At 38.8% G+C, this 21,295-nt stretch overlaps 1 protein-coding gene across 1 annotated transcript in view; it reads right to left on the bottom strand.

Annotated features, from left to right (window-relative positions):
- The window catches only part of SLC49A4 (solute carrier family 49 member 4), an 83,930-nt gene that overhangs the window by 56,929 nt on the left and 5,706 nt on the right, over positions 1-21,295 (bottom strand). Inside the window, exon 2 of the mRNA XM_054481282.2 lies at positions 14,997-15,090. Within this exon, the coding sequence (XP_054337257.1) occupies positions 14,997-15,090 (94 nt within the window). The remainder of the gene's footprint in view (positions 1-14,996; positions 15,091-21,295) is intronic.

Raw genomic sequence — 21,295 nt, 5'->3', positions numbered from 1 at the left:
CAAGGCATCTGCAGCTAGGCACTAAAGGGAATATGAAGATGAGCATTACAGTCTTGGCCCTGAAGAAGCTTTTAATAACTTGTCAAGTACCAGCTATAGAAAATACATTAAAAAATACAGTGAAAATAATATTAGATTAGCTATCACAGGGCTTAGCTTCTAGTCTTAGCTAAATTTATTAACCATATAATCTTTAGAAAATCACATTCTCTTTCTGTTTCAATTTCTCCAAAGATACTTTCTGTCTCACAGGATTTCTTTTTTTTTTTTTTGAGGCAGGGTCTTCCTCTGTCTCCCAGGCTGGACTGCAGTGGCGCGAAGGCAGCTCACTGCAGCCTTGACCTCTGGGCTCAAGTGATCCTCCCACTTCAGCCCTCTCAAGTAGCTGGGACTACAGGCACAGACTAGCACACCTAATTTTTAAATTTTTTGTAGAGACAGGGTCTTGCTATGTTACCCAGGCTAGTCCTCCTGGCCTCAAGTGATCCTCCTGCCTTGGCCTCCCAAAGTGCTAGGATTATAGGCGTAAGCCACAGAGGCTGGTCTCTCACAAGATTTTCTTTTTTTTTTTTTGGTGGGGGGGGATGGAATCTCACTCACTCTGTTGCTCAAGCTGGGGTGTAGTGGTGTGATTTCAGCTCTCTGCAACCTCTGTCTCCTGGGTTCAAACTATTTTCCTGCCTCACCTCCTGAGTAGCTGGGACTACAGGCACACCCCACCATGCCCGGTTAATTTTTATATTTTTAGTAGAGACAGGGTTTCACCATGTTAGCCAGGCTGCTCTTGAACTCCTGGCCTCAAGCAATCCACCCACCTCAGCCTTCCAAAGTGCTGGGATTACAAGTGTGAGTCAACAAGCCCAGTTTCTCTCACAAGATTTTTATTAAGGTTATATACAATAATCTCTCAGCAATGCACAAGGGAAAAATGGTCTTAGTCCTGGTCTGAAAGATGTCTACCTCCCCTCATTTTGTTTCATTCCTTGTTTCTTGTCACATAACTTTTATTTTGTCTTTTTGTTTAAAAGTATATATTAATACATATTCATAGTAGAAAATTTTGAAAAGAAATGCATAAAGAAGAAAAATATCATCTATAAATGGAATACCCCAATTCAGACAACCACTACTAATACTTTGATTTTCCAGTCTTTTCTTCTTTCAGTTTTTTCCCTAATGCATCTCTCACTCTCTTGATCAATCAATACTTAATCATACATAGGTAACCACAGATACTATACTGAATATACAGCTTATGCACTAAGTCATTTTATGGTCTATCAAGTATTTTCTCATTTCATTATTCTTTATAATAATTGTTAATGGTTTTGTGATATTATATTATACAGATATATAAAATCTCATTTAACCATTTTCCTAATGTTGGACAGTTGTTTCCAACAACTTATTTGCTAATATTAATAATGCTGGTGTGACAATCTTTGTATGTGAATATTAGCTACTTTCAAAATTATTTATTTAGGGTCAGTTAGTTAAAATGTGTGAACACTCTAGATCTTAGGAAATATACTCGCAAACTGTTTTTCAGGAGGGTTAGTAGTAATTTACATTCCCATCAGTAGTAGCTGACAGTGTCTGCTTCATCAGCACAGAGTATCACTATTTAAAGATACATACACACTGGGCAAGGTGGTGCACACCTGTAATCCTAGCACTTTGGGAGGCCAGGGCAGGTGGATCATGTGAGCCCAGGAGTTTGAGACCAGCCTGGGCAACATAGTGAAACACTGTCTCTACAAAAAAAAAAAAAAATTAGTTGAGTGTGGTGGCACATGCCTGTAGTTCCAGGTACTTGTGAAGCTCAGGTAGGAGGATTGCTTGAGCTCAGGAGATCGAGGCTGCAGTGAGCCACAATTGCCTGGGTGACAGAATGAGACTCCATCTCAAACAAAAAAAACAAACAAACAAACAATAAATAAATAAATAAAAATACACACACACATACACTCTCTCTCTCTCTGTCTCACACACACATACATGCAAAACTTGGTGATTAGTTTCCTAGTCCTGTTATAACAAATTACCACAAACTTAGTGGTTAAAATAATACAAATGTGTCATCTTACAGTTCCATAAATCAGAAGTCCAACATGGGACTCTAGGGCTAAAATCAAGGTGTTGGCAGGGCTGGGTTCCTTTCAAGAGGTTCTAGAAGAGAATCGTTTCCCTGATTTTCCAGCTTGTAGTGGCCACCTGCATTCGTTGGCTCAGGGCCCCCTTCCTCTGTTTTCAAAGGCAGCAACTGCAGTTGCTGGAAGAGGCAAGAAAACACTTCTCTGACTTCTTCTTCCTCAAATCTATCTACCTTTCTCTTTACGATTTTCCTTTATTTTCATGCTTGGAAAAAATATCTTTCCCATGTGGAGATCAGATAAATACCCCCATATATTGTTTCTCAGCTAAATATTTAACCATTTTGTTTATTTGAATTTATTTTGATACATCATATGACATGAGAATATAAAATGGTCTTTTCCTCCCAAATAGGTAGCCAATTTGCCTGTAGTAGAGATGATTAACTATTACCCCAGGGTCATTCTGTTTTCCTTCTAGTTACAGAGGACCTTAAGTTTTTGCAGGAGTAAAAGCACCCCTCACAGATAGCTGGGGCCTTGTCATTACTAAGTTCAGGCCAATGAGATTAGAGCAGGAGGACCTCAAGGTCACCTCCATGAAGACAGAACTGTTCTCCCTGCTCTGCTTCTTCCTGTGGGTGCAAAGTGATCACTGTGCTGATGAACTGGCTGTTGACTATACTGTCAAGGTCATCTCCCTGGGGAGAAGGTAACAAGATATAGGGAACCCAGGTCCCTAGACAACCTCATAGATCAGAACTGCTACCTGCCCTGGCCCACCTGCTTACTCTGGACTAATAATAAGAAAGAAATACTGTCTTGTTTGAACCACGCTATTTTGAGATCTCCTCATTATAGCAACTTAATTTGTCCTCTAATTGAGAAATTAGCTCAAGAATTGGGGTGCTGCATTCACAAAGGCACAACATATTGGCACTGACTTAGTTGTCAGGCTGTAGGCAGAAAAGGCAGGTGACCTGTGGCCGCAGCAAGACCACTGCTTGTGATGACCTGGGATTTGCTGGAAAAAAATCAGAACATTACTCTGTTTCTTGCTCCTTACTGAGTTTAGGATGGCACAAGAGAGATATAAAGAATTAGCTGGTTTGCAAGCAGAGATGGAAGGGACAAGAGCTCTGCTAAGGGAGTTTCTCTGCCTGAGGCCTGCAATATAAATTTAATGAGAATCCAGAAATTTGAAGCCTCAGGTTGCTTCTGAATCCAAATAGCAGGAAATAAAATGTGCTTCAGAGCCAGTCAAGCAGCAAAAATTAGGTTAAGGGTGATATTTTCCTTCCTAGGCCTACGTTTTTCAGATGGCATCAAGGTGGCTACCACTAAATTGAGAAAATCTGGGATGGGTACCCAAGCTGGTAAAGGAAAGACGAGATTCAACAGGTATAAGAACCATAAGCAGAAGGTGAAATATTTTGGCATGGCTACATTTCCATGGAACCTACCTGATGTAAATAGACCAAAAGACTATTAAGCATTTGAGGGAAGCGTATTGCCAAGATACTACAAAACACTTCTACCAAGGTTTAAGACTGCTTGATCCCTAAAGTAATCTTCAGGTTCCCAAATCAGCATCAAGCAGAAAGTGAAATGTCCAACAACCACTTCAGGTGTGGTCACTGGGAATAAAGAACAAAAAAAGAGCCTTCCAGAGGACAAAGCCAAAAGCCACAAGCGATAATCAAAGAAATTACTCTCAGAAAGCCACAAAGATCTGATAGAGCCCAGAGATTCTGGATTTTGAGTTGGATGCACTAACTGGACAGGACTTTGAGTTTTCTCCATTGAAGAAGGATGAATATGTTCTCTGCATGGGAAGAGGGGAGCGCATGGACACATGGAGGCATCTGACAGCAGAGACTCCTGTCTCTGCCTATTTATTCTCCCTTTCTTTGTTTTGGCATGGCGTCCTTGAGTTTAACTACATATATTGCTGCTGAGCTACTTTTCCAACCTCTCTTCCAGATCCATGTGGCCAAGTTTTAAGTCTGCAACCAATGAGATATGGCTAGAAATGACACAAACAGCCCAGGCATGGGGGCCCACATCTGTAATCCCAGCACTTTGAGAGGCCGAGGCAGGCAGATTACTTGAGGCCAGGAGTTCAAGACAAGCCTGGCCAACATAAATAGCCCCATCTCTACTAAAAATACAAAAATTAGCAGGGCATGGTGGCAGGTGCCTGTAATCCTAGTTACTCAGGAGGCTGAGGCAGGAGAATTGCTTGAATCCGGGGAGTGGAGGTTGCAGTGAGCCAAGATCATGCCACTGCACTCCAGCCTGGGTGACAGAGTGAGACTCCGTCTCAAAAAAGAAGATGCAGTCACCTGCCTTGGATATCCCACTTCCCCTCCAGTGGGCTGGAATGACAGCATGATACAGACAATAATATCACCCTAGGAGATGCTGGAGCAACAACAGAGAAGGGGCTTAGGTCCTGGAGGACCTTTCAGAACAAAGCTGCCTACTTCCCCTGAATAGCCCACTATCATTTAGACCAGGGGTGTCCAATCTTTTGGATTCCCTGGGCCACACTGGAAGAAGAAGAACTGCCTTGGGCCACACATAAAATATACTAACACGAATGACAGCTGATGAGCTAAAAGAAAAAAAAAAGTCACACAAAAAAATCTCATGTTTTAAGAAAGTTTACAAATTTGTTTTGGGCCACTTTCAAAGCCATTCTGGGCCGCATGCATGCCACAGATTGGACAAGCTTGTTTTAGATTGTTCCTTGAGAGAAAAATGAACTTCTACCTTATTGAGTCTCAATATTTTTGGTTTCTTTGTTACACAGCTCAGTCTGTACTTTACTGATACTAACATATACATATGCTGTCAATAAATGTTGACTGTTCAATTATAAATTTAAATGATGAAATCTGAGAATCAACAATTGTTAGCCATGTCTACTATGTCCATTTTTCTATTCAATTTTCAAAAATGCTTATGTTACTTATAAGTTATCTATTATATTTGCAACACATATTTCTCCCAGTTTGCATTTTAATTTTATAATCTGTTTTGAAGCATAAAGCTGGAAAATGTTGTCAAAATGTTAGCTTAACTCTAACCTGAAAACCCAAATCACAAATCTTTCCCTTTGTGATTTGTGTTTGTTTGTTTCTGAGACAGGGTCTTGCTCTGTGGCCCAGGCTGGAGTGCAGTGGCACAATCTCGGCTCACTGTAACCTCCGCCTCCCAGGTTCAAGTGATTCTCATGCCTCAGCCTCCCGAGTAGCTGGGATTACAGGAATGCACCATGCCTGGGTAATTTTTGTATTTTTAGTAGAGACGAGGTTTCATCATGTTGGCCATGCTGGTCTTGAACTCCTGGCCTCAAGTGATCCACCTGCCTTGGCCTCCTAAACTGCTGTGATTACAGGTGTGAGCCACCACTTTCATTGTTTTTATGCTTGGGAAATAAAGCAATGTCTTTAAGATTCATTTTCCCTTATCCTGTCTCATTTTAAATACACAGCTCTCCAATCCATCAGGAATATGTTTTAATGCATGGTGCAAAGGATTCATTTTTTTAAACTAATATGTAATGAATTTGCAAAAATACATAAACTTCTATTTAATAAAATATGATTTTTCAAATAATCCTACTGATTTTTTAAATTATATGTTAAATTGTTATCAACATCTGCCTCTAGCATATTTTGTTCCTCTAATCATTTTGTTGCAGATAAAGTTTTAATTGTTTGTCCCTTTGGTATTAAGGGGAAAACAAATCTAAGGCAAATCCTTATTTCAAAGAAAAGAATAAACATTTGCAATAGGTTTTGATAAATTTCAACTCAGTCTACTTTGAAAATTCTATCCATTCATGATTGTGATGATATACAGGAGGGAGAGAGAGGATTATGAGCAGGAAGGGGCATGCAGGAGACTTCTGGAGTCTGGGCTGAGTGACGGCTACATGGGTATCAGTCTGATGATACACATGTATGTTGTATATACTTCTCTGTATGATGCACTGAACAAGAAAAAAGTCAATAAAAAATTCATAAATGACATTGTGGGCCCTTGGAAAAAACATCTCAGAAATAACCATATTTCAAAAACAACAAAAAGGTTAAAAAAAGAATTTTCCAAAACTCTAAAGACAATTTTACACACCTTTTTTTTTTTTTTTTGGAGACAGAGTCTCGCTCTATCGCCCAGGGTAGAGTGCAGTTGTGCAATCTCAGCTCACTGCAACCTCCACCTCCCGGATTCTCCTGCCTCAGCCTCCTGAGTAGCTGGGATTACAGGCAAGCGCCTCCATGCCTGGCTAATTTTTGTATTTTTAGTAGAGACTAGATTTCACTATGTTGGCCAGGCTAGTCTTAAACTCCTGACCTCAGGTGATCCGCCCACCTTGACCTCCCAAAGTACTGGGATTACAGGCATGAGCCATCACGCCCTGCCTTTACACACCTTTTTACGCCCTTTTTTTCCCTCTTAAATGCTTATCATGACTGGTTATCTTTTCTTAACAAATCTTTCTTATCTGAAGTCCATCTGACCACTATGCAGAAATAGTGATGAGTTTTACTTGCCTTGAGTTTCCTTGAGTTTTAAGAGTCAAATTAAGGCAAATAGATTTATTAAATAGAGGCTAATCCTTAATCTGCTTTAAAATAAGACATTAAATGTATTGTGTGATTATATTGTAGGATGGACAAGCATAAAGCTATTTGCTTAATCAATTACTATTTAAAGTGAAGATGGGAGGTAGTTCTCAAATTTAAATGAGTATAAGACTAGGGAACTAGGAAAGTAGTTCTCAAATTTAAATGAGTATAACACTAACTAAAAGAGCTTGTTAAAACTGCTCATTCTCAGGGTTCACTCAAGAGCCTAACTACGTGGGACTGGCTTGGGACCCAGGGATCTGTATTTTAATAAGCAGGTAGTCTGTGAATTATATTTTAGAAGACACTGATATAGGGGAATCTGAATCTTTTGTATTTTACTGAGAAGAGTCTTAGCTCTTAAATTTACCAATTGCTCATTTTTACATCAAAAGATTTACATTCCTATGCTGGGCAAATTTATATATAACCCTTCCTTCTCTTTACTTTTCTTATTATTAAGGCTCTGAGGTGGTGATTTTAGTTTTACTTAGCTAGTGCTTTCAGTTAAAAAGGTAATATAGTCTAGGTGCGGTGGCCCACACCTGTAATCCCAGCACTTTGGGAGGCTAAGGTGGGAGGATCACTTGAACCCAGAATTTGAGACCAACTCAGGCAAAATAGTGGGACTCTGTCTCTACAAAAAATTTAAAAACTAGCCAGGTGTGACGGCACATGCCTGTAGTCCCAGCTACATGAGAGGCTGAGGCAGGAGGATCCCTTGAGCCTAGGAGTTTGAGGCTGCAATAAGCTATGATCACACCACCACACTCCAGCCTGGGCAACAGAATGTCTCCAAAAAAAAAAAAAAGGTAATATATGCACATGGTAAAAATATTCCCAAAAGTTCCCCTTCCTGTGTCCATGTGTTCTCATTGTTCAATTCCCACCTATGAGTGAGAACATGCAGTGTTTGGCTTTTTGTCCTTGCGATGTATACATATGTAACAAACCCGCACATTGTGCCCATGTACCATAAAACTTAAAGTATAATAATAATAAAATTTAAAAAAAAATTCCCAAAAGTAGTAAAAAATAAAAAGTAAATGTCCTTTCCACCTCAGACTTCTACTCCTCGGATGCTCTCCCCAGAAAAAACCAATGATACCCTTCCCATTTTTTTTCTAAGTAAGAATATACTAAACATAATATTCTAAAGTTTGCCTTTTAACTCAACAATATACTTTGGAGATATTTTCATATTAGCACTTATAGGACTTTTACTTCGTTTTCACAGTGCAATTTGATTCCATGATATACTTGCATCATAATCAGTTGTCTGCTGAAGGCATCAGGGTTACATCCAGCCTTCTGCTATTACAAGCAAAGCTGCACAAACATGGTAATTCTTGCAAACTGATAGAGCTTTATATGTGGGCTAATTTTCTATAAGTGTAAATATAGGTGTAGGTTAAAGGACATGTATATTTGAATCTGGTAAATACTGACAAAGTGCCCTCCAAATAGGATGATGCCCCAAACTGCTCACACATCAGCACAGCCTGTTTTTCCCCATATCTCAGGCACAGCACATTATCAGTTTTTTTCATCTTTGCCAGTAAATAGACATCTGTCTGCTATTTTAATTTTCATTTATTTAATTACGATGAAAGTTGAATATTCTCCTGAGTTCTCTCGAGTTCTCAAGAAAGAATTCTCTTGAACTTCTCTTGAGTTTATGCCATTTATATTTCAACTTCTGTCATTGCTTGCTCATATCCATTACCTATTTTCCTATTGAGTTGCTATTTTTCTTATTGATTTCAAAGAACTAAGGAATTACTCATTTGTCTTATTGTTGCAAATATTTCCCAGTTAACTTATCTTTTGATGGGGATGGCATTGAATCTATAAATTACCTTGAGCAGTATGGCCATTTTCATGATATTGATTCTTCCTACCCATGAGCATGGAATGTTCTTCCATTTGTTTGTATCCTCTTTTATTTCATTGAGCAGTGGTTTATAGTTCTCCTTGAAGAGGTCCTTCACGTCCCTTGTAAGTTGGATTCCTAAGTATTTTATTCTCTTTGAAGCAATTGTGAATGGGAGTTCACTCATGATTTGGCTCTCTGTCTGTTATTGGTGCATAAGAATGCTTGTGATTTTTGTACATTGATTTTGTATCCTGAGACTTTGCTGAAGTTGCTTATCAGCTTAACGAGATTTTGGGCTGAGAAAATGGGGTTTTCTAGATATACAATCATGTCGTCTGCAAACAGGGACAATTTGATTTCCTCTTTTCCTAATTGAATACCCTTTATTTCCTTCTCCTGCCTAATTGCCCTGGCCAGAACTTCCAACACTATGTTGAATAGGAGTGGTGAGAGAGGGCATCCCTGTCTTGTGCCAGTTTTCAAAGAGAATGCTTCCAGTTTTTGCCCATTCAGTATGATATTGGCTGTGGGTTTGTCATAGATAGCTCTTATTATTTTGAGATACGTCCCATCAATACCTAATTTATTGAGAGTTTTTAGCATGAAGGGCTGTTGAATTTTGTCAACGGCCTTTTCTGCATCTATTGAGATAATCATGTGGTTTTTGTCTTTGGTTCTGTTTATAAATTGGAAAAAACTACTTTAAAGTTCATATGGAACCAAAAAAGAGCCTGCATCGCCAAGTCAATCCTAAGCCAAAAGAACAAAGCTGGAGGCATCATGCTACCTGACTTCAAACTATACTACAAAGCTACAGTAACCAAAACAGCATGGTACTGGTACCAAAACAGAGATATAGATCAATGGAACAGAACAGAGCCCTCAGAAATAATGCCACATAGCTACAACTATCTGATCTTTGACAAACCTGAGAAAAACAAGTAATGGGGAAAGGATTCCCTATTTAATAAATGGTGCTGGGAAAACTGGCTAGCCATATGTAGAAAGCTGAAACTGGATCCCTTCCTCACACCTTATACAAAAATTAATTCAAGATGGATTAAAGACTTAAACGTTAGACCTAAAACCATAAAAACCCTAGAAGAAAACCTAGGCATTACCATTTAGGACACAGGCATGGGCAAAGACTTCATGTCTAAAACACCAAAAGCAATGGCAACAAAAGCCAAAATTGACAAATGGGATCTAATTAAACTAAAGAGATTCTGCACAGCAAAAGAAACTACCATCAGAGTGAACAGGCAACCTACAGAATGGGAGAAAATTTTTGCAACCTACTCATCTGACAAAGGGCTAATATCCAGAATCTACAATGAACTCAAACAAATATACAAGAAAAAAACAAACAACCCCATCAAAAAGTGGGTGAAGGATATGAATAGACACTTCTCAAAAGAAGACATTTATGCAGCCAAAAGACACATGAAAAATGCTCATCATCACCGACCATCAGAGAAATGCAAATCAAAACCACAATGAGATACCATCTCACACCAGTTAGAATGGCGATCATTAAAAAGTCAAGAAACAACAGGTGCTGGAGAGGATGTGGAGAAATAGGAACACTTTTACACTGTTGGTGGGACTGTAAACTAGTTCAACCATCGTGGAAGTCAGTGTGGCGATTCCTCAGGGATCTAGAAGTAGACATACCATTTGACCCAGCCATCCCATTACTGGGTATATACCCAAAGGACTATAAATCATGCTGCTATAAAGACACATGCACACATATGTTTATTGTGGCACTATTCACAACAGCAAAGACTTGGAACCAACTCGAATGTCCAACAATGATAGACTGGATTAAGAAAACGTGGCACATATACACCACGGAATACTATGCAGCCATAAAAAATGATGAGTTCATGTCCTTTGTAGGCACATGGATGAAACTGGAAATCATCATTCTCAGTAAACTATCGCAAGGACAAAAAACCAAACACCGCATGTTCTCACTCATAGATGGGAATTGAACAATGAGAACACATGGACACAGGAAGGGGAACATCACACTCTGGGGACTGTTGTGGGGTGGGGGGAGAGGGGAGGGATAGCATTAGGAGATATACCTAATGCTAAATGGCGAGTTAATGGGTGCAGCACACCAGCATGCACATGTATACATATGTAACTAAGCTGCACATTGTGCACATGTACCCTAAAACTTAAAGTATAATAATAATAAAAAAATTAAAAAAAACTTATCTTTGACTTTGTTTTATAGTATATTCAATCATAAAGATAATCTAAATTTTTACATAGTCAAATATATCAAGGCTTTCTTTTATGGCTTCTGGGACTTGTGTCTTAATTGGAAGGCCCTCTCCACCCTCAGATTCTGTAAAACAGTCATGTTCTAATACTTTTATGATTCATTACTTACATGTAAGTCTTTGATCCAGCTGGGATTTACTTAAGTGGTAAGGGAGGGATCTAGGTTCTTCTTCCTATTTATTCAGATAGCTAAACAGCTGTCACTAAATCATTCACTAAACAATTCACCTTTTTCTGTTAGGGTTATTTTAAACATAATCCTGCCAGCTGCAAAGTATTTCACAATGGAGTATATTTCTAGAAAATCTATGTTTACTAGAACCAAACTATTTAATACATGTTGGTAAACATTAAGTATTGTTAATATTAATGAAAATTACACTGAATTGAAAGATAATGTGGCATGTGTTGCACGTTTACCTATGTAATAAACCTGCACATCCTGCACATGCATCCCAGAATGTAAAATAAAATTTAAAAATATACATGGCATGTGTTATGGGAATCACTGGATACACCTATGATTAAGAGTAGATACAACTTACTGTAAGTTCACCCTCCAGAAGTCCTTAAGTTGTTTACTGGGAAAGCAATATAATAATATTTCACACTATAGAATAATAGCGCTCATTGCAATAGGGTGATGGCTTTTACAATTTTTTGGGGTATTATTTGGTTCTAGATCATAGAAGAAAAAATGCTTTATAATTTATTATTCCAAGTTCCTTATTTATCTAAGATGTTATAAGAGAAAAGTGGCAAAGTAATTTTTTCCTGAATTTTCATCGGTACTATGCAAATAAAATAAATACTGATACTATATATAAGTAGAACACCATTAGGAAGAGCTTGTCAGAATGCTGCTATTCTCATGTCTTGATACTTAAGGGAGCTAAGATACAGGAAGTCAAGGGTGCAGGGGAGCCATTACAAAAGGCTGGGTCAAAGGCTCAAAAAGCTCTGAGTGAAACAAGGCCACAAAAACGTAGACTTGTAAATGCTTGTTTCAACACTGGCTTTCCCTGGAACATCAGATGGAGACTGAAGCTTAAAAGTGATGGCTATACACCTGATTTGTTGAAAATACATGTTCCAATTGTAGCATTTTCATTTTAACAGCTGCATCATGCATTGTTAATAATACTGCTTAAAAGATATGCTTAAAGACTACAAAATGAAGTCTTATTTCAAGGGGTTAATACTCCTATATTCTTTATAGATGAATGCATAAGATTGAAAATTCAATTTATACACTCTTTTCATGAAAGATTCAATCTCTGAACTTTTTATTTCTACTTCTTACCTGTTCTACATTTGTTTACATTTATTTATGAATTGTTTCTTTTTCATACCACCTTCTCCAACAAGATGGAGAGTCAACTGGGATATGAGACTGGAGGCAAGTAATAGTATGGATGGCCCAAAACAGAAGAAAAACTAGCAAAAATATTAATAGGTATTTTTTTTGAGATGGGGTCTTGCTATGTTGCCCAGGCTGGTCTCAAACTCCGGGCACAAGAGATCCACCTGCCTCAGCCTCCCAAAGTGCTGGGATTACAGGTGTGGGCCACTGCACCTGGCCTTAACAGGCATTTTAAAAGAAAGCAATGTTGAATTTAAGCTTACATGAAAATCTGTACTTAAAATCTGTGGATGCTTGAAAAAATACACCTCTGGGTGTTTGAAAAATTAAGAGCATCTCAAATACAATAATGAGACTTGTGTTAAAATCTAACTCAGAAGGATGGAAAATTATGACTAGCTTTCCATAGGAACCTAGATGATTGTCTTATCTACCTTTTCAAATATGAACCCTTGTACTCTAAATTTTCTAGAAAGAGAACACATTTTGAAATTCAAAACTGAACATTTATTTTGAAACTGAAAAATTCTGTTCCAAAAAGTCAACATCTTGTCCCTGAAATCCACTCTCCCCCACTTCTATGTTCCCCATCCGTTAATGGAATCAACAATTTCAGAGTTCCTCGAGTGAAACTTCCAGCATGTCACCTCCCATCTCTTTTTCTCACACTTCCCCTCAGGTCTGTGCCATCCTTTCCATTCCCCCAACTTCCCACAGCATGGAATCATTCTGGACTCCTTTCTCTTACTCCCCACATCTGGTCCGTCAGCAAATGGACCAGAATATAATCGGAATATAATTACATTTTGAATATTCAAGATGATCAGAATTTGACCACTTCTCACCACTCCCACTGCCACCACTATGGTCCAAGCCACCATCATCTCTCACCTGGTTTATTGCACTTGTTTTCCAACTTTCCTTACATATGCCCATGACCTCAAGCTTCAGTCCATTCTCAAAGGAACAGGCGAGCACCATGGCACTCTCAGCTCAAAACCTCCAGTGGTTTCCTAGCTCAGAAAAAGCTGATGAGCTGACATGGTCTTAAAGAATCTGGTCCCACACTCCCACTACCACTCCATAACTGCTCTGACCTCATTTGCTACCTGCTCTTCTCATGCCACACCAGCCTCCCTGCCAGGCATCCCTGTCCCTTTTCCGCCCTGAACTCTTGCGGTTCTCTCTGCATAAAATGCTTGATTCCTAGATACTGCATCATCTATTACTTCTGTCAGGTTTTTATCCCAAAAGGTTATCTTCTCAGTTAGGTTTTTCTTTCTGAAATCTCACCATCCTTCCCTCCCTTTTCATATCCTTCTTTCCTATTTTGTTTTACCCTCCATAGCACATACTATATATTTTACTTATTTATCTAGTTTATTGCTAGTTTCCCTGAGTGGAATGAGACTACATCACAAACATAGTATGTAATGTAATGTACATTACATACTAAATTACTATGTACTATGTAAATGTACTATGTAATGTACTATGTAATTTACTACATTACATAGTAATTTTTATCTGCTTTGTCTTCTGTCATATTTCCAATGCCCACAAAAGAGGGCGGCACATAGTAGAAGCTCAGTGAATTCTGTTGAATGAATGAATGACCTAATAAATGAACCAACAAAAGAATGACTCCAGCTTGGGGTACCACTGTATCTTTCCAGGTCTTCTGCCAGGAATCTCTACGCCTTATTACCAAGCCTACATATCTCAATCTGTAGTGAATATAACATAGGTCTGATACTAGTGCTCCTCTCATTAAGAGCCTAAGGGGCTTTCCACTATCCAGTGAGGAAAGTACATTGTTAATAATATAGAATGGCATCAAGACCCTTCAGAATCAAAATATCACCTTCTAACCTCATCTCTTTATGTCCCATTCTTACACCTTAATCTGTAGACCAGTATCTCCCGAACTTGAGTAATTTATGGGTCCTTCTGAAAGGGAAAAAATTTCTCAACGACTCTCAAGGTCACATTCAAGGACCCCAGTCTGGGAAAGACTAAATTAAGAAATTAACATCCTGGTGAACAAAAATATCTTTTTATTGCAGATTATTACTGGTAAAATAATACTGTATCATAACCAATATAAAAACAAAATTTAAAACCTTTGTATACCTTACACTCCCTAAGAATAAATCCATGGTCCCAGTTGCAGAAAGGCTGCTATATACAAATAAGAGTACCTATCCACCCCAGAAAAGGCCTATGCTTACCTGCCTCCATGGCTTCATTCTTGCTATTCCCCCATCCTGGAATACCCTTCCCCTGACTATAGTTACCAACATTCTACTCACCATTCAATGCCTAGTTTAATTACCACCACCTTTATGAACTCCTCTTTTTGATATCCGCAGCCAAAACTTCTCCTAGTCTCTTGGGGCAATTTTGTATTTCTTCTGTAGCATTAACTACACTATTATATAAATAGTATGTTATATTATTATACTTACAAATGGTATGTTATACTATTATTTTCTCATGATTATTATTGTTCCTGGATAATATGAAGATTAACTTGCTCTTTTTATTTCCATAACAACTAGTATAGTGTCTTCCATATGGCAACTAATAAATGTCAATTAAATTAATCATCATATAGAGTAAAAAAATAAATGCTTCTATAAATATGACCCTTTACTGATCTTCTTAAAAATTCATACACATAATAAAATGAAAAATGGGGGAGAAATGGTATTTACAGGATTTACCTTCTTTTAAGCATTAAGTCTGATATAGGTATGCATCTTAGACCAGTTCCCAAAACCATAAGGAAGGATGTCAGGAGCACAGTTATCCGGAGACCTAAAATGAAACAAAAACATTGAAATTATCTTGATTTTCTCCTAAGTCCAATATTAAAAATAAAGATTATTTTTAGTCAATCATACTGACATTATATGCTAATATTACGGCTTTTCTGTATAACTTTAAAAATAGGAAAAAAAAAAAAAAAAACCTAGGAACCCTACATGCTGAAAATGAAATGATGGGCTGGGCATGGTGGCTCACACCTGTAATCCCTGCACTTTGAGAGGCCGAGGTGGGCAGATCACCTGAGCTCAGGAGTTTGAGGCCAGCCTGGGCAACATGGTAAAACTGTCTCTACTAAAAATAAAACAATTAGCCGTGTGTGGTGGCACACACCTGTAATCCCAGCTACTCGGGAGGCTGAGGCATAAGAATTGCTTGAACCTGGGAGGCAAAGGCTACAGTGAGCTGAGATCACACCACTTCACTCCAGCCTGGGCGACAGAGTGAGACTCTGTCTCTAAAAAAAGAAAAAAGAAAATGAGATGATTCTAACTTTAATGGAAAATAGGAATGTTCATAACAAAGATAGAGGAAGAAGTTCTATTAGCTCTAATTTTTCAAAAGGAATGTCTAAAATGTTCCGTTCCGATATAATACCGAAAAATATGGCAAATAATCTTAAAAGACTAGGTATTTTAGTTTTATATTTCTAATAGAAAAATTTGAATTTTCAAATGTAAGCTGCTAATAAAACTCTCAACTGTCCCTAAAAAGAATTTTAAGGTGATAGATTATTGCCTTAACTTTTCTCAAAACTGACAACTAGGGAACTACATATTTTATAATCAAAACAAGCTAAGGTTGTTGAAGGGTCATAGGAAGCGGTCCTTTAGAACTCTCTGATTATTAATAGAATCACAGTCTTTATTTTTTTCTTGATTTATCTGATGGTTTTCATTATAGAATAATGCTTAATAATGTTAAAAAATCATGGCTTAGGACTTTAGAAGACAATGTGGATCAGATAGATTTTTCCCCCTGTATTCCTAACACAACAATTACTTTGAAAATGTGTGTCAGTGGTTGCTCACACAGAGGGCAAAATATACAAGTATAAAAACAAGATAATCAGAAATAGACAATAGTCTAGCTATGGCAGAATAATCTAACAGAACTCTATCTTCCTACTGTTGGAATGCTACGCCTCTGTTAATACTAAATTAACATATCTTACTGTTTGTGGCAGCCACATCATACAGGTGGTTCATACAAAGTCTATGGCAAAGGTGGCCACATTGCTTGAAATTTTTCCCAAATCCAACATCACCTTGAAACCACTTCACACAGAGAATAGACATAAACTGATTAATGTAATATTTCTTTTTTTCCAGGGTGCGCTCTCTCTCTCTCTTTTGGCAGAGGGTACATGGTTAAATGCTTGGTTTTTAAAGAGCTACTCTGCTTGAACAAAATTGAAAGTCAACAAGACTATAATTATGCAGATCAAAGATAGCAAAGAAAATAAATTTGAGATCCAGATCAGGCACACATGCTATGTTAAGGATAATTTGTGATATGAACTGAATTACTTTATAATATTCTTATATAATCTGGATATGATTAATACAATTTACCAGAAGGAATACCATAGGGAACTGTGCTTCTTGGTAACAAGTAATGCATACATACTGCTCATTTACTGCTTCTACTAACAGAATATAGACTTTAAAAATCACATTATAGCCATAGGAAACAGAGTGCAATTAATGAAACATACATACACGGTCATAAATATCCTAAAATCACAAAATGTTGCTCTTATAAGGATATACTGGGTACCCTACGAGATACTGAATAGAATTTTTATAGGTTGGGGACCACAGGCTTACATTCTACATGATATTTACTTTTTTCTAAAGAGTTTGTTTTTGATTAAGGTAAGCAGACACCAAGCAAGCAGTGAGGCACTGTTTATGGCCATATGGTCCAATAACCAGGCTTCCTGTTGTTACTGCTGAAGGCTACCATACTTTACTCAGTTATGCTTTTTATCAAATATTTAACAATACAACAGCTAATATAAACTTTTAAGAGTAAATAAATTGTGAAAAACTGCTTATTAAAGCAACCTCTGGCCAGGCGCCGTGGTTCACGCCTATAATCCTAACACTCTGGGAGGCCAAGTTGGGAGGATCCCTTGAAGCCAGGAGTTTGAGATTAGCTTGGGTAACATAGTGAGACCCCATCTCCACAAAAATACAAAAATGAAAAATAAAGCAACCTCACAAGTACAGTGTGGTGGCTTTCTTGTGTATTTTTAATAGCTGCCAAGTGTTGTTTAATCTATCCCAGCTGATGATCTTGAATAAAATGCTTTCTTCATGTCACTCACATCTTGACAAGGCATGACTCTATAATTCCATGTAATCAAAAAGGTATCAGCTCATCAAGGGAAAGGAGTTATGAGGACCCCAGGAGAATAGCCTAGTATAGTTTGGATATTTGTCCCCACTCAGGTCTCATGTTGAAATGTAATCCCCAATGTTGGAGGTGGGGCCTGGTGGGAGGTGTTTGGATCATAGGGACAGATCCTCATGAATGGCTTGGGCCATCCCCTTGGTGATGACTGAGCTCTTGCTCTGAGTTCACAGGAGATGAGATCTGGCCCTTTAAAAGTGTGTGGCACCCTCCTCCCCGACTTTCTCTCTCCTGCTCCTGCTTTTACCAAGTGACATGGCTGCTCCCCCTTCACCTTCCGTTATGATTGTAAGCTTCCTGTGGCCTCCCTGGATGATGAGTGAATGCCAGCACCATGTTTCCTGTAAAACCCGCAGAACCATGAGCCAATGAAACCTCTTTTCTTTACACATTACCCAGCCTCAGGTATTTCTTTATAGCAACGTAGGAACTGCCTAACACATTGGCTTCTGAGACATATAGGACTGTTATATAAATAGACCCCAAGTGATTACAACAGTAATAGGATGTAAGTGCAAAAGCCATCTGTGAACAATTTCAGAAAAACAAACATCATTGAAAATAAAAATATTTCTTTTCAAACATGGCATCCAACATTCAGAATGCTTCCTTTCAACAGATGCGATAACTCCTTTTGCTGGGGACCCATTGAGTGTAGGAATGGAAATCTCCACAGCAGATGTCTAAAGAATCAGGCTGCAGAGTTGACTAAATCCCTCCCCCACAACCCACACACCCATAGTGGAAGCATGGAAAATTAGCAACAGGCACAGAGCTCACCTGGTAAGACCACCCTTCCCTGGCTCCACACTTCCGTCAGCTGAAGTGAAGATGAGCTCTGCTGGCTCTGGGGCAGATCCCCTTTTCCCTGCTCATAACCCTCACAGCCTTGTCACCCCAATCTGCCTTGGAGATTGTCAGAACTAATGACATCATGCCTGTTTTTCCTCTTTAAATCAGACACAAAAGATTCAAGATCCACAGGTCATCTTTATCCTGATATGGCTTTATACATCCCCTAATGAGACCTCATCTCTGCCTCCTACCTCCTCAACTCCAGAAACCTTCCTCTGTGCCTTCTGGAGTGCTCAGGCATAATCACTGGAATCCCTACCTTCCTGAAGCTCTTCTCCAAACATTCTCTCTACCTTCTTACTCCCAGAGAAATCCCTTACATTGCTTTCCCTGCCATTTCCAGATCATTCCTACTCTCTCTGCCCACAAGTTACTTGGTCTTTTTTCTCTCCATGCTTTTAAGGATTTCTCTTTATCACTGGTTTTAAAGAAGTATGACCATGATGTGCCTTGGTGTAGGATTCCTTATGGGTCTTCTGCTGGGATTCTTAAATTTCTTAGATTTGTGGGTTTATAGAAGTCATTAAATTTGGAAAATGTTCTGCCATTATTTCTTCAATTTTTTTGCCCCACTCCATCTCACTCCATGCTCTCCCTGCTTACTTCTCTCTCGTTTCCTTCTGAGACTCCAATTACATGCATATTAGGCCACTTAAAATTGTCCCACAGCTGACCAATACTCATGATTTTTGTTTGATCGTTTTTAGTCTTTATTTCTCTGTGTTCCATTGTGGACAGTCTCTAGTGCTATATACTCAAGTCACACTACCTTTTCTTCAGCAATGTCTAGTCTGCTGTTAAATCCTGTCCAGTATATTTTTTTCATCTCAGACATTGATTATATTTTTCATCTTACACATTGATTACATTTTTCGTTTCTAGAAGTTCAATGTTGTTCTTTTTCTGTCCTCTTTGTCTCTCCTTAATGTGCTCATGCTTTCTTTCTTCTATCTTCTTGAACATTTGTAGTATGTTTACAGAGGTTTTTCCATTCCAGGTCTTGGGAACATGAACTATTCCCAGCCTGTGTGATCCTGGGGAACTGTTCTGCCTGCTCTTTTTTGGCAGTCCTTCCTCCAGTCTTGGCTAATTTCCTCACATGTATCCTCTGATCAGTTTTCTGCTGAAGACTCAAGAGGAACACCCTGCAGATCCAGAACATTCTCTGTGAAGTTTCCTCCTCTGTTGTTTTCTACCTTAAGAATTCTAGCTATGTTGGCCTCTTTGAATTCTCACCTCCACCTCCTCAATTCAGGAAAACTGCTGGGCTCTGACTGAGCTCCCCATTTCTGTACTCCTGCCTGGAAATTCTCTCTGGATGGTAAACTGAAGCAGTCATAGGGATCACTGCCCTGTCCTGCCCTGCCTGTTGCCCAATGTTTGAAAACCATTGTTTTACATATTTTGTTTTGTTCTAATATTTATTTATTATTATTTTTTAGAGATAGGGTCTCACGATGTTGCCCAGGCTGGTCTTGAACTCCTGGCCTGAAGTCATCCTCCTTTCTCAGCCTCCCCAGTAGCTGGGATTACAGGTGTGCCATGCCTGGCTCCTGATATTTATTTAGTTCCATATATTTTGATTTCTTATTTTTCATTTTTAATTAAGATAGAAGGATAAATCTAGTTCCTGTTACTCCATCATGGCCAGAACAGCCTTTGGTCTAATTTTTTTCTGACTAACACTCACTGCTCCTTGCTGCGGTTGTCTACAGACCACCACACACCTGCCTCCAGGTCATTCGCCTTCACTGCTTAAAGATGTCTTGGCTCATTATTATTCCTCAGGACACTACTCCTTTCATAAACTTGGTGATTTCAATATCCACTAGATGATCCTTTCAGTATGCTGGCCGCTCAGACCTCTGACCTCTTGTTCCACGGTCTGAGGTATGCTCTTTGCCCTACCTCTGCCATCCACGCTTTTGGTTATACTCTGACCTTATCTTTACCACAACTGCATCCATGTCATAATCTCAATTTCTCTTTTTTTTTTTTTTTTTTGAGATGAGGTTTCACTCTTCGTCTGGAGTGTAATGGCGCGATCTCAATCTTGGCTCACTACAACATCTGCCTCCTGGGTTCAAGCGATTCTCCTGCCTCAGCCTCCTGAGTAGCTGGGATTACAGGTGCCCGCAACCAGGCCTGGCTAATTTCTTGTATTTTTAGTAGAGAGGGGGTTTCTTCATGTTGGCCAGGGTGGTCTTGAATTCCTGACCTCAGATGATCCACCTACCTTGGCCTCTCAAAGTGCTGGGATTACAGGCCATAATCTCAATTTCAAGTACCCCATTCCTCAACCATGGCCTCCTCTCTTTCCCATTAATTCCCTCTAGTAGTCTAACAAGAACAAATTATTGATTCAATACGGAATGACAATTTGGGAGCTTGCTACTTCTTCTCAACCACCTCATGTGTTTCCTTTGTCCTCCTTAGATTCCATGGTCCATTGTCAGATTGCTCTCTACCTAACCCTCTACTCTTGGCCTATACTTTGTCAGTCCTATTCACCCGGTAAAACTGCAACTCTGGTTAAATCTCTCTGCCAAGTCTGCCCATGCCTGTACTTGCCCAGCAGAACAGGCTGGAGGGAAACACACAACCATGCTGACTGGTCTCACTTCAAATTAATGATCAGTCACTGACAGCAGGCCCTCAGTGCTACCCAACAATCCTACTACAATTTCCTAAACCATGTGTTCTCCATTTTTCTATAAAATAGTTTCATAATTAATCCTCTCTCTAGTAGCTGTTCCCCTATTCTTCCTCATCAGGGGATCATTTTGTTTCTTATTTTTTCTGAGGGGAAAAAAGCAAAGATAACTTCTACAAGCTCCTATCATCCACCATCTGCGCCTGTATGTGTATACTCTATCTTCCTTCCTGTTACTACTAAAGAATCAACTGTCAATGCTTCTATCTA

This window comes from Pongo pygmaeus, chromosome 2 (assembly GCF_028885625.2).
Source record: "Pongo pygmaeus isolate AG05252 chromosome 2, NHGRI_mPonPyg2-v2.0_pri, whole genome shotgun sequence".
Taxonomy (NCBI): Eukaryota; Metazoa; Chordata; class Mammalia; order Primates; family Hominidae; genus Pongo; species Pongo pygmaeus.
This window is presented reverse-complemented; position numbering and strand designations above follow the sequence as displayed.